General features: G+C 40.6%; 1 protein-coding gene across 2 annotated transcripts in view; it reads right to left on the bottom strand.

The window, feature by feature from the left end:
- The window catches only part of ift172 (intraflagellar transport 172), a 279,132-nt gene that overhangs the window by 106,472 nt on the left and 157,864 nt on the right, over positions 1-14,796 (bottom strand). For both annotated transcript variants that reach the window (XM_043682226.1, XM_043682236.1), the window contains 3 exons: positions 11,177-11,312; positions 10,397-10,513; positions 290-432 (listed from right to left, as the gene is read on the bottom strand). In XM_043682226.1, coding sequence (XP_043538161.1) covers positions 290-432; positions 10,397-10,513; positions 11,177-11,312 — 396 coding nt within the window. The remainder of the gene's footprint in view (positions 1-289; positions 433-10,396; positions 10,514-11,176; positions 11,313-14,796) is intronic.

Genomic DNA, 14,796 nt, shown 5'->3' with positions numbered 1-14,796 from the left:
CCCGGGTCTCTGGCGCTGTGAGGCAGCAGTGCTAACCACTGTGCCACCGTGCCGCCCAACTTGGAGGCAGCTCTGTGCTAGCTGGGTCAGTGTCTTGTACTATACACATTTAAATAAAGGGTGCCTTGGTGGCAAGATACCGACCTTCCTGGTGTTATTTCAGACTGACCCTATGTCTACTAAGCATGTTATTTATTTTGTCACCTAGAGCTTGACAAAAGGAGAGGAAAATTCAAATAATTTAATATGAAATGACTTAAAATATCATTTATGTTAACATGTATCTCACCAGTTATCAGCTGCATAGTCAATTGCTGTTTCCAGAAGACCAAATTTATTTAGCAACTTAACTGCAGACTCTCCCCCCAGACTCTTAGCCCATAAGTAGGCCACTTGTTTATGGGCATTTGCACCTCCGTGGGCTTTAGAAACCTGCAAGAAAAATATGGGACTTTTATGAAATTGAAGCTTTTCAAATTTTTCAAACTACTTCAAGTTTAACAAAAATGAAAGACTTGACGAGGTAAGCAACATTTGTTTTGCCATGTTAATGCAACAAACAAATCTACTATTATTTTGTGAATACAATAGCATTTTCACCTATTTTGTATATCTACCACTGGTTCTATCTGATTGTTTTAAACTGTTTTTGTTAAATGTCCAGTAGAATATATCTATTTCACAGACTCCTCAATCTCATCATTTGTTCAATCAGCTTTAGACCAACACATTCTCCAGGGAAGCAGTTTTGCAGTAGTATTGTCACTGGTCAAATAAACCAGACAATTTCCAATCTTAACATACCAGATGTGAAAGTTGAATACAGTATTGAAATCAAGGAATAGAAGTCTGTTAATTGCTATGAAAACCATCTTGTTCACTAATGTACTTTAGGGAAGAAAAACATACTGTTCTTACCTGGTCTAGCCTACATGTGACTTCACACTTAAAAAGTGGTTGACTCTTGACTGCCCTCTGAAATTCCTAGTAAATCATTCAGTTTTATCAACTTTAAAGAGTCTTCAGTCCGATCACCCAATATCAATCTTGCCACAGGAAATAATTTTAGCAAAAGCAGCCCTGTCGACACTCCAAAGTCCTTCTTGTTAAAATTTGGGGCTCATCACAGAATTAGCAGAGTTGACTTGTAGATTAGTTAAGCAACGGTCTGTCATCGTCATAGTCAGGGAATCATACTTTACACACAATGACCCAGAAAACACTACCATTATCCCAGCAGAGATGGCAGCATAATTGGGAGGGAGTTGCTCAACATTGACTCCACATATAAACATAGAAATACAGAAAATGCATGCAGAAGTAGGCTAATAGGCCCTTCAGTTAATAGGCCCACTATTCGATATGATTGTGGCTGATCACACAATTTCAGTATCTCACTCCTGCTTCCTCTCCATACTCCTTGCTTCCTTTAGTCACAAGGGCCATGAACAGCTCCGTTTTGAATATACCTATCAAACTGGCCCCAACAGCTTTCTGTGGTAGAGAATTCCACAGGTTCACAACTCATCTTAGTCCTGAATGGCTTACTTCTTCTTCTTAGATTGTCACCCCTAATTCTGGACTTGCCCAACATTGGGAACATTTTTCCCACATCTAGCCTGTCCAGTCCTATCAGGATTTATATCTCTAAGAGAATCCCCCTCATTCTTCTAAATTCCAAAGAGTACAAGCCCAGTCAATCCAGTCTTTCTTCATATGTCAGTCCTGCCATCCCAGGAATCAGTGTGGTGAACCTTCACTGGACTCGCTCAATAGCAAGAATATCCTTCTTCAGACTAGGACACCAAAACTCCAGACAATACTCAAGACAATATCTCACCAAAGTCGAGAGTGTGTTGCTTGAAAAGCACAGCAGGTTAGGCAACATCCGAGAAGCAGAAGAATCGACGATACGGTCATAAGCCCTTCATTCCTGATGAAGGGCTTATGCCCGAAACGTTGATTCTTCTGCTCCTTGGATGCTGCCGGACCTTCTGTGCTTTCCCAGCAACACACACTCTGAACTCTGATCTCCAGCATCTGCAGTCCTCACTTTCTCCTAATACCTCACCAAAGCCCTGCATAACTGCAGCAGAACATTCAGACTCTTATATTCAAATCATCTTGCTATGAAGGCCAGCATGCCTTTCCTTACTGCCTGCTGCACCTAAATGCCAGCCTTCAGCTGCTGTCCCACCATGACACCTCACTTTTTCCTAAACTGTCACCATTCAGATAATAACCTGCCTTTCTGTTTTGACACCTAAGTGGACAACCTCACACTTATCCACATATTGCATTTGCCGAGTATCTGCCCACTCAGCCAGCCTGTCCAAGTCACCCTTTACATTCTCCTCACAGCATACACTGCCACCCAGCTTAGTGCTATCTGCAAATTTGGAGATAATGCATTAAATTCCTTTGGTAAAATCAATGACTGCAGATGCTGGAAACCAGATTCTGGATTAGCAGTGCTGGAAAAGCACAGCAGTTCAGGCAGCATCCGAAGAGCAGTAAAATTGACGTTTCGGGCAAAAGCCCTTTATCAGGAATACAAATTCCTTTGTCCAAATCGTTAATGTATATTGTGAACAGTTGGGGCCCCAGCACTGAACACTGCAGTAACCCACTTGCCAGTGTCTGCCAGTCTGAAAGGACTCATATATTCAACTCATTGCTTCTTTTATGCTTCCTCTATCCACATCAATACCTTACCTCCAATACCATGAGCTTTCATTTTGCTTACTAATCTCTTGTGTGGAACCTTGTCAAAAGCTTTTAGAAGTCCAGATACATAATATTCACTGATTGACCCTTGCACTCTACTGGTCTACATGCTCAAACAATTCCAGCAGATTTCTCTTCATTGATTCCATGCTGACTTGGACCGTTTCTGTCACTGCTTTCCAAATGCTCAGTTATTACATCCTTAGTAATTAACTCCAGCATTTTCCTTACCACTGATGTCAGGCTAACCGGCCAAAAATTTCCTGTTTTCTCTCTCTGTCCTTTTTTAAAAAGTGGGTTCACATTAGCTATCCTCCAGTCAATTGGGATTCTTGCAGAATCTATTGAATGCTGGAAAATGAGCACAATTGGTCCACAATTTCTAGGGCCACATTCTTAAGAACTCTGGGATACAGAGCATTAGGCCCTGGCAACTTATCAGATCTTAATCCCATTAATTTCCCCAATATCATTGCCTAACTAATGAGGCTTTCAGTTCCTCCTTCATGCTTGACCCTGTAGCCCCTAGCTTTTCCTGAAGGTTATTTGTGTCCTCCTCAGTGGAGATAGATTCCAAGTATTTGTTCAACTGGTCTGCCATCTCTTTGTTGTTCATTATGAATTCACCTAATCCTAAGTCTCATGGCATTTGGTCAAATATGGGCCAGGCTGACGAATCAATATTTCTCCATGTTGAAGACTACGTAAAGGAAGTACTAATGGCTTTGGGGTGCAGAATGAACTCAGGTGGCAGACTTCAACATCTATCATTAAGTATGGCTCAGCAGCACCACCACTGACTGAGCTGATCAAGTCCTACAGGGTCTGCAGCAGGTGGTAGGGGAGCCAACAAGAGACAAAAACATAAATTACTTCATCTTCACCAATTAGTTTGCTGAAGATGCATCTGTCCATGTAAGAGTGTCCATCACACCTGTGGAGATGAAGTCCTGTGTCGCCCTCCATCATGCTGTATGGCATTATCAACAGACTTCAAACAGATTGAATAACTCAAGTCTGGGCATCCATGAGATCTTTTGGGCCATCAGGGAAAAGCAGGACTGTGCTCAAACACAATCTGCAGCCTCATGTCCTGGCATATCCTGCCCTCCATCATTATTATCAAGCTGAAGGATCAACGCCGGTTTAATTAAGAATGCAGAAGGGCATGTCAGAAGAAGCACCAGGCAAACTTATATACATCACTCTGGTGAAGCTACGAAACAGTTCTGCTTATGTCCCAAACAGCACAAGCATGAAGTGATAAACAGAGCTAAGCAATTCAACAACTAATGGATCAGATCAGAGCTCTACAGTTCTGTTTCATCCAATAGTGGACAATTAAAAATCTACTGGAGAAGGAGGCTCCATGAATAACCCCATCCTCAATGATAAGAGAGCACAGCACATGAGTGCAAAAGATAAGGCTGAAGAACCTACAACAATCTTCAGCCACAGCATTGTTTGCATAATCCAACGTTGCCTCCTCTGGATGTCCCAGCTTCACAGATGCTAAATCTCAGCCAACTTGATTCATTACACATGATATCAAAAAACAGCTGGAGACAATGAATGATGGAAAGCCTTTGGGCCCTGATAATACTCTGCTAATAGCTCACTACAGCCTTGACAAGCACACAAGGGATGGACAATAAATGCTGGTGCAACCATCCACATCCTATAAATGAATTTTTGTAAATTAATTACACTGTACTATTTCAGAATAAAATTCAATACTATCAGTATCGTCCAATTTTTCATAAAAATTGAATAGTTTATGAATTTTACATTCTTATGTAGAAAAATAATTTAGGTGTAGTACACAGAGATTTTACACTTTAGTGCATATCAAACAATTGTGCACTTCAGCCAATTATCATGTGCCCACTAATTTTAATGAATTATTTTAATGGACTGCAGCAGTTCAAGAAGGTAGTTCACCATTACCATCTTTGCATTGCAACTAGGAACAGGCAATAAATGCTGGCCCAGTTAATGCCAATCATGCCCCATTGGTGTGGAAAGAAACATGGGATACGATTCGCAATTTTCTGAAATGTACTCCAGGTAATATCAAAAGATCTTCTCTTCTATTCTTTCAAAAATACCAAAGATGCCTTTCTTTAATACAGCTTCTTCCCTTCTGAATTTTAGGGGGCAAACAGTCTTACTTATACTCATCATTCTCAAGAGCAAGAACACTGTGGCATGCACACTACAGAACATTTGGTAAAAATAAGAAAAGGTGCTCTGAGAATGAAGACAGAAAGAAAAATAAGTGAATATAAAAAAAACTAAAGAAACTATTACAGCAATAGGAAGGTTTTAGAGGGATATGGGCCAAGTGCCAGCAAATGGAACTAGATTAGGTTAGGATATCTGGTCGGCGTGGACGAGTTAGACCGAAGGGTCTGTTTCTGTGCTGTACATCTCTAGACTGAAGCAACATCTCATGCTAACTAATTGGGAGTTCATATTCTGTGGTGGTTCACATGGGTAATAAGTCTCTAATATATCGTAAAGTTAGAGGCCATGAAGTGAAGAGGGAAAGGTTAAAGGCTGAGAATGAAAGGAAAATAGCTGAGTTAAGTGCTAGAGTGAAGAATGTTAGATGTGAGAGTAGGAGAGATTAGGTTTAAGTGGGTCCAAATTAAGGTCAGCAAGGAAAGGGAAGGACAGAAAAAGAACAACAAGAATTTGCAAAAGCAGATGGGAGCAAAGAGGAAGAGAGTGGGAAGAGAAGGAAGAAGAAATGAAAAAGGTATGAAGGGGACAGAAGTGGGTAAGAGAATTAAAGACAAGAAACAGCCCATACTTAATCACTATTATGACAGGTATGAACAGCAAGGCAGGATGCTCCCACAATTTTACAATAACTGGTCAGAGTAAGGGACTCAGTCAATGTCTTGGCTGTGAAACTACAGGGAAGCAAAAAACATGTGGTAATACATCTTGGCTGCACAATGTGTTAATTCTGTGTGAAAGATGCACCAAAGGAAATCTCCAGAGGGTCTGAAAGGAATTGGTAGATGGCAGGCTCCTCTTAGCAAGTTAAAATAAAGCAAAGAAGACAAGAAACTGATAGGTAGCTGAAGACTAAGAGCCAATAATATAGAAAAATGCAAGATTATATTAAAATATAAAGATTATTGAACTTGATAACCCTATTTATCTGATATTTTGAGATTCAATATATTCTGAAAGGCCCTTGTAATGAAAGGACTTACAATCAATCACAAAATGAATCGAAGGGCTGAGATTAAAAGTGCAAGAGCACGTGGCTTCAAGATCAACTGTGGTGGGGGATGAAGGGTGCTGTGGGGGGTGGGAGTTGTTAAACCAAGGAAACTGACTTCCACCGTTAAAAGGTATAACAGACAGCAAACAACTAACCCCATCAAAAGAGCCAGGTTGTCAATTTTAACATGTTAATCACTTAGAGACATAGAGATGTACAGAACTGAAACAGAGCCTTCAGTCCAACCCGTCCATGTCGACCAGATATCCCAATCCAATCTAGTCCCACCTGCCAGCACCCGGCCCACATCCCTTCTAATCCTTCCTATTCATATACCCATCCAAATGCCTTTTAAATGTTGCAATTGTACTAGCCCCCACCATTTCCTCTGGCAGCTGATTCTATACATGTACCACCCTCTGCGTGAAAACGTTGCCCTTTTAGGTCTCTTTTATATCTTTCCCCTCTCACCCTAAATCTATGCCCTCTAGTTCTGGACTCTCCCACACCAGGGAAAATAATTTTTTAATCCTATCCATGCCCCTCATAATTTGTAAACCTCTGTAAGGTCACCCCTCAACCTCTGACACTCCAGGGAAAACAGCCCCAGTCTGTTCAGCCTCTCCCCAAAGCTCAAATCCTCCAACCCTGGCAACATCCTTGTAAATCTTTTCTGAACCTTTTCAAGTTTCACAACATCTTTCCGATAGGAAGGAGACCAGAATTACATGCAATATTCCAACAATGGTCTAACCAATGTCCTGTACAGCCACAACATGACCTCCCAACTCCTGTACTCAATACTCTGACCAACAAAGGTAAGCATACCAAACGCCTACTTCACTGGCTTCTTGCCAGGTGGGCTCACCATCTTGAGAAGGTCTGGGGTGGTTAGAGGCGCTGGGTGCGCTCGCCATGTGAGAGAGGTCGGGACAAGCATGCCATTTCACTAAAGTCACGGGTGGTCCGTTATTTTGTGCAGGTTGCTGCGATATGGGGCCGCCATTTTAGATTAGATTACAGTGTGGAAACAGGCTAGATTACAGTGTGGAAACAGGCCCTTCGGCCCAACAAGTCCACACCGACCCGTCGAAGCACAATCCACCCAGACCCATACCCCGACATTTACCCCTTCACCTAACACTACAGGCAATTTAGCATGGCCAATTCACCTAACCTGCACATCTTTGGACTGTGGGAGGAAACCGGAGCACCCGGAGGAAACCCACGCAGACACGGGGAGAATGTGTAAACTCCACAAAGAGAGTCGCCCGAGGCGGGAATTGAACCGGGGTCTCTGGCGCTGTGAGGCTGCAGTGCTAACCACCTTGTCACCGTGCCGCCCACGTTTGAATACACTTAACGATTTTGTGGAGATCCATGAGGTTTTGGGCTGGGGGGTTTGGGATGATGCGAAACAGTGTGTTTCAGCTGTTGACGGAATTGTTTTTAGTTGTGGCGTTATTTTGCACATTTGGGTTGAATCACACTTTTTCCAGATCCCATGTGTTGTGGTAAAAGAGTGATGGGGGTTAGGGGTGCTCTTTAGATATCAGGGCTCACTGACTTTGTAGAGTCTGTGTATGGTTTTTCTCAGTCAAGAGCAGTCTTCTGTATCTGGGGAGGGAAGGCAGGCAGCCTTTATGCTTTGAAATAGTGGGCAAGAATGGAGCACTGTGTAGGTGTGATAGTCCCCTGTGAAATTCTCTTGCATATGTTTTAGAACTTGATTACAGAAATATCGACATTGCTTCTGCGTATTGACTGTGGGTCGAAGGATTTTTGTGAGCTACCTGGAATTCACCAAGTAAAAGCAAAGCTTTTGGTGCCAGTTGAGAGGGCTGAGGACACAATAGTGAAATATCCAAAAAATATTGCAACCTCACAACTGCTCTCATGGCTGTTTGAGTGAAAGTCTTTGTTCTTCTTATTTGTATCGAAGGTTAACTTGACAACTTTGGAGGTACCTTTAATAGGTTTAGATCTGCACATTTGATCTCCACTTTGGAGCTCTGTTCTAATAGGTCAACACGGACATGCTTATGTTGTGATACTTTGAATGTTAGATGAAGGAAAAGTAATTAGCAAGAGCAGGAAAAGCACCAGTCAAACAGAAATAAAAATTGGTGCAGGAGTAGGCAAAACAATCCATCAAGTATACTCTGCTATTCAATAGGATCAGGTTGGTGGATTTTGATCACAATTCCACTTTCTCATCCAATCTCTTATTTCTTGATTCCTTGGAGTCTAATACATTGCTCTTGAATACACTTAACGATTCAGCATCCACAGCCTTTTCAGATAGAGATTCCAAAGATTCACAATTCTGCAAGTGAAGAAAATATTCCTTGTTTCACTCTAAATTGGCCATCCCCTGATCCAAAGACTATGAACCACCTCCCCACACCCTCGGCACCTCCCCACCTTCCCCCACCCCCACCATTTACCTGCCTGACTATTCCAATTGCCACTTCACTGCTCAACACCCCTTTTGCCATTTCCCTGCCCAATTCTATCACTCGCCACTTCCCTAACTCTTTCATCTGACACTTCACTACCCAAGTTCCCCACTCGCTGCAGTCTGCCCAACCTTCTTGCCTGCCGCTTCCCACCTGACTCTCTCACCCGCTACTCTTCTGCTTGATTCTCTGACCCGCTGCTTCCCAGCCCAACTCTCTTACCTGCCACTTGCCACCATGACTCTCCCACATGCCAAACGGATCTGATAGTTAGACTATACCAGTAGCTGTCCAAGTTACCACCATCCTCAGTTTCTTTTTCTCTGGCTCCTTCTGCGGTTCTCTTTTAGATACAATTACAGCATATTGCAAGTGAGACCAACTGGCTTCTTTACCAGGGCTACTAATTAATGTACATTGTGGCAAACGTTAACTTGATGTATAAAACGATCCCTCTTTTTGTACTTGCAAGGTAAATTTGCATAAGTGCTGATGTGCAGTGAAGCCTCTGTACCCATGAATTCAGGTCTCAGGAATTTGCCTATGCACCAAAAAGTAAGTAGCAACAAAATTCAACATCCATCGACAAACCTATGTATTTGTGACTTTTAGCCTTTTTAATGTGTATTGTTCAGGCTTCGGGGGCGGGGTGGGGTGTTCTCAGAAATGGAATCCTCATGCATACAGAGGAATGACTGTACTGGTGTAGGCTTGAAAAGTCAGAACATGGGGTGATACATAAATCCAGATCTCAGGAAATGCTCTGTTTTTAGTTAATTAAATTGTTTTTAGTAATGAATCAATGAACATAGCGCCAAACTTCTTGCACTCTCTGCCAGAAGGCAAGGCCAAATCATAATACATGCCCTCACAATTGGCTAAGAGTAAAGTTCCAACTTTCCTAACAAGGTAGGGACCCAGGTTCAATTCAAGCTTTGGATGACTGTATGGCATTCCAAATTATCCACATGTCTGTGTGGGTTTCTGTCAGGAGCTCCGGTTTCCTCCCACAATCCAAAGATGTGTGGGTTAGGTAGCTGCAAAATTGTCCTGTAATGTCAAAGTGTAGGTCTGGGTGGGCTTCTCTTCAGAGGGTCGATGCAGATCTGTTGGGCTGAATAGTTTCTATCTGCACTGTAGGGATTCTATGATTCTGAAAGCTGAAACCAGGATTTTGAACACAATAATGTTGGCAGCAATCTTGCACACACCAGATATCCAGTTGTTCTGATAATGTACACCATTGTGTACATGCTGTGCACATAACCTGGAGTTATGGATAGCGATGCTAGAGGCTGGAATTTCTTTCAAGATATGGCTGACCAGGAATCTCTCCTGCTTTTAGCGTCTGCCACTATCATCTGTTGGAAAAAGTTACAGGTTGAAACTCAACCTGTTTGGCAATACTCCTTCCTTGGCCATCAAACCTTGGAGTGGGACATGAACCTCGAGCTTCAAGCTCAGGGTAGGAGTGCTACTTACCACACCATAGGACCTCGCCAATAGCATACTTGTGTCACTAAATTCGGAGACAATGACCAGTTAGGCCTTCTCTCTTTTTCTAGTTCCTCTTTCTATCCATGGTGAAGCAAATCATCTTGTGCATCTTACAGCCCTTTGCATCATGTCCAAGAAAGCATTACTAAAACAAGGCAAAGAATTTGAGCATCTAGATTTTACTTTGCCAGTTCTTTCTGCTGCACTTCCAATTGCAAAGACCCATAAAATTGAATATTTGGAACATCCCTTTATATGTTGAGACTGAAATTAACTCATGTGAGTCCATCATTAGATCGACTCATGGTAAACTGTAAACAATAATGATAAGACAATACCCACTGACAGTTACATTACATTTAATTCCAGGTACATGTGAACTAACAAGCACCTACCGCACACCCTGACGCTCCCAAGTTGTCAGGAACATAAAGCCCAAATACACAAGTGTACCAAGTAAAATAGACTTTGTTACCCTGTAGGCTTCATCCCACATATCATTGACACGATACATATTCACTATTGCCTTCCACTCTTTTGCTTCCAAATAATGGTACTCAGCTTCTCGAAAACGGCCTTCACTTTCCAGTTCCTATATAATTGCATGAAAATCAAAACTTTAATGAGATAAATTTTATAATTAATTTCTGGATCTGTACATAGATTTTGTGTACAATTGCATGTATTTGCGAAGGCTCTGACTGTTTTTACAAAAAGAGCAGATATCTACGGTTTAGATCCTTATAACACTTTCCATTATATATGTGAAGTATATGTAGCACATGATGATGGAGATCTTCAGGTTTATAAACATAGCATAGCAAAACTATAATTTTTTTTAAATACAAGTAAAAGATAGAAATATATTAGCTTCAATATAACTTGACTGAATACATCTGAATTCAGTTCATTTTAGATGGAAATTGCAGTTGAAAAAAATTGAGTCTAAATTTTCAACCCATGTCGCATCAGGATTTAGATGCCCCAAATTGCATCTATGAATGTTGCATTAACATCATTGACATTATATATGTGTGTATGTATATATATAAAAAAATAAACACAATTATTTTTAACTAATAAATACTTTGAAACAATTCATCCTTTGACTGCACCTTTTCCATTGTAGTTTTCACAAAATGTATATGATAAACTTTAGCACCATACTGTATACCTTTGAAGAGAGCCAGCACTACCAGATTATTGAAAGATTGTTGAAAACATAATGAGCCTGTATTCATTCATTATTCCTTACCTTTGCAAGATGTAGGTGGGTGTCTGTGAGTAAGTCCCTGTGATATTTTGCTACAAGTCGAATCATGTCATCATACATTTTAAGTTTCTTATACATTGTGATTGCTAAATCAGGTTCATCTACTGTAATGTACAACCTGCAGCAAAAATGAACTATCATTACAACAATGTACAAATAAATCTGTTTGTGACACAGAACATCAGATGTCGATACAATAATCTTTGATCTATGTCTCAGTGCAGTGGATATAATGCCTTTAACATTCTCCTGTGGTTACAGACATCAAATCCCACGATGATCAACACAGAAGGGAAAAATGTTGGGTAAAATGGTCTTCTGTATACTGTGTGGAGCAAAGGTAGAACAAAATTAAGATTAAAAAAAGAGCATTTACAGTTTAATGATATAAAGTTCAGAAGAAACTTTGTGGAATAGGCTAATTTTCAGTTTTTGGCCTATTCATTTAGAAATACATACCAAAGGCACACCTCAAACACAGTGAAAGAACACCATGCACCATCTTGGTCTCCTCCAATGGTCCTCAGCATTACAGATTCCAGTTTTTAGCCAACTCAACTCATTCCATGTGACATCAAAAAATGGCTGAAGGATGTTGCAATGGATATTGCAAAAGCTTTGATCCATGTCAACATTCCTGCAACAGTACTGAAAATGTATGCTCCAGAACTTTCTGCATCCCTAGCCAAGCTGTTCCAATACAGCTACAATATTGGCATCAACCTGACTATATGGAAATTTGCCCAAGTATGTCCCATGCACAAATACAGGACAAATCCAACCCTATTAACCCATCACTCTATCCTTGATCATCAGTAAATTGATGAAGCACTTGTTTTAGCAACAACTTGCTCACTGACTTTAGTTTGTACTCCACCAGGGCCACTCGGCTCTTGATTTCATGACAGCCTGGACAAAACATGGACAAAAAAAGCTGAATTCTAGAGTTGATGTAAAAGTGACTGCTCTTGACATCAAGCAGCCTGAGCAAAACAGCAGTCAATGTGAATCAGCAGTAACCAAGTCCACTGGTTCAAATCATAACAAACACAAAGAAAGATGGTTGCTGTTATTGTTGGAGATCAATCATCTCAGCCCCAAAGCATCTCTGCAGGAGTTCCTCAGAGTAGTGTTATGAAGTTGAAAGTGTGTACGGTACCTTTAAGAGAGAAAATGTTGCTCTGAACTGAGAGCTTACAAGCACCTTGTATCTGACAAGGTGGCAATCCCAGGAAAATGAAAATATGTAACATTTGGCTGTGAAATGGATACCTGAGTTTTGATTGCTGTTTTGACTACAATTCAAACGTAACCAATCAGTTTAAATTATGCCCCAGAATACTAAAACCCAATTGAGTTTGAATTTATTATTTTACCAAAATCGAGCCAATGAGACATTTCATGCTGGGCGTATAAGAATGTTGACATTTTGAACATTGTCAGAGAGCAACTGCTATAGGGTCAGAGAGTTAACTGCCAATATAACAAACTGCCCTCCAAGAAATTAGAAAACATTTTATCATAGGTACCTTTTCATGTGAAGCATACTCGTAATACAAAAGATAGAAGACAACCCAGAGAGATCAACAGCTGGAAGAGTGAAGACACAGAAGACGACAGAGACTATGTGGTTTTGAAATTAAGTTAACTAAATTTTAATAAATGTCTTATTGGAACAGCATATCAGACAGTAAGCAGTTAAGAGAAAGGAGGGCTTAGATTCGTGAATAGTTTTTGTTTAATATCTGCATTTAGAGTTTGAAAATAAATTGATGCTATTTTCTTTAAAAAGTAGAATTTGGGAGTTCTCTGCCACTCATTTTTTAAAAGATTATAAGGCTGGGCAAGGCAAGCTTTTCTGAGCGTTTGGTTTAATTAACAGAGGAGTTCGCCTCTGTGTCATAACAGCAGTGTCCTAAGCTCAGCCAGTTTCAACTGCTTCATCAATGACCATATCTCCATCATAATGTCATAAGTGGAGAGATTGACTGATGATTACACAAAATTCAGTAACATTTGCGACTCTTCAGATAATCAAGCAATCCAATTTCAAACACAACAAGACCTGGAAAGAATATAGCTTTCCCAATCAATATCAGGAAAGTTAAAGTCCCCCATGATTACACAAAATTCAGTAACATTTGCGACTCTTCAGATAATCAAGCAATCCAATTTCAAACACAACAAGACCTGGAAAGAATCCTGGCTTGGGCTGATGAATGACAAGTAACTCTTGCACCACCCAAATATTAGGCAGTTGATCATCCCCAACAAGACAGAAACTGTCAGCCCTCGACACTCAACGACAATAACAGCACTGAATCTCCTGTTATCAACATCCTCATGGTAACCAGTGACCAGAAACTGAACTAGACTAGTCATATAAATAATGTGGCTGCAAAAACAGATCAGAGGCTAGGAAACCTGTAGCGAGTAAATCACCTCCTAACTCCCCAAGGACTGTCCACAATCTGTAAGGCGCATGTCAGGAGTATGATGGAAAACCCCCACTTTTCTGGATGAGTACAGCTTCAGCAACACTCAAGACTCTTAACACCATTCAAGACAACCACGTCCACAAACATTCAAACTCTCCACTACTGAAACTGAGAAGCAGCAGTCTGCACCACTGCAGAAATTTACAAAGGCAGCTTCGGCAGTACTTTCCAAATCCCCAACTCCTACTATCAAGAAGGACAAAGACAGAAGATACTTGGGAACACCATGACCTCCAAGATCCTCACCATCCTGACAGGAAACATATTGCTCTGGCCTCAGTGTCATTGAGTCAAAATCTTAGAACGCTTTCCGAATGATAAAGTAGGTCCACTTACACCAGTGGTTAATGAAGGCAGGCTGCCACCTTCCCAGCAACAACTAGGGATAGGTAATAAATGCTAGCTCAACCAGCGACAGCCACATTTCATGAGGTGTGCTGGGAATGCATTCTATGCATTATTATGCAATGCAACAATGTGCTCTTACAATTTATTAGATTCCCTAGGAGACCAATTGATAATAAACTGGAGTTTTCATCGGTTTAGAAAACAAAGTATTTAAAGGAGACTTTGCAAATCAAAGGTGGTAATTAAAATTACCTGCCCAAGAGTAACAGACTTGTGTAAAAGCCACTGTTCACACAGGCAGTGTAGTTCTAATTAGTCAATTATTTTCCTGAAACAGCTCTCCTTTTTATGAATATTCTACACATTTTTTTAAAATGTAAAATCAGATACCCGAGTTAAAGTTCATATCAATTTTAGTTGTGAGTTTAACAGATCAGTATCTATTCTTTGAATTTGGCGCAAAACACTTTCAGAGGTTTATAAGGATTTTGTTGTAAATATGTAGGTTTAGCAAAGGTGCCACCTTTCCCTTCTGGATCCTTTCCATGCCTAAAAGCCAACTTGCATTGCAGAGGAACCTAACTTTTTTAAAATTTTATTTAAATAAATCAAATAGACAAGATACACAAGGAACAAATTACAATAACAAGAACCCAGTTCAACTTTTCAGTTATCGTTATTTGTTCGGACAGGTGAACCTGGGCACAACCAGTGCACCATAAGAGCCCTAAAAAATCTGGTTCCTTTATTTTTCTT

Source organism: Chiloscyllium plagiosum, chromosome 3 (assembly GCF_004010195.1).
Source record: "Chiloscyllium plagiosum isolate BGI_BamShark_2017 chromosome 3, ASM401019v2, whole genome shotgun sequence".
In the NCBI taxonomy this organism is placed as follows: domain Eukaryota; kingdom Metazoa; phylum Chordata; class Chondrichthyes; order Orectolobiformes; family Hemiscylliidae; genus Chiloscyllium; species Chiloscyllium plagiosum.
Note: the sequence above shows the minus strand (reverse complement) of the source record. Positions and strands in the feature narration are given on the sequence as shown.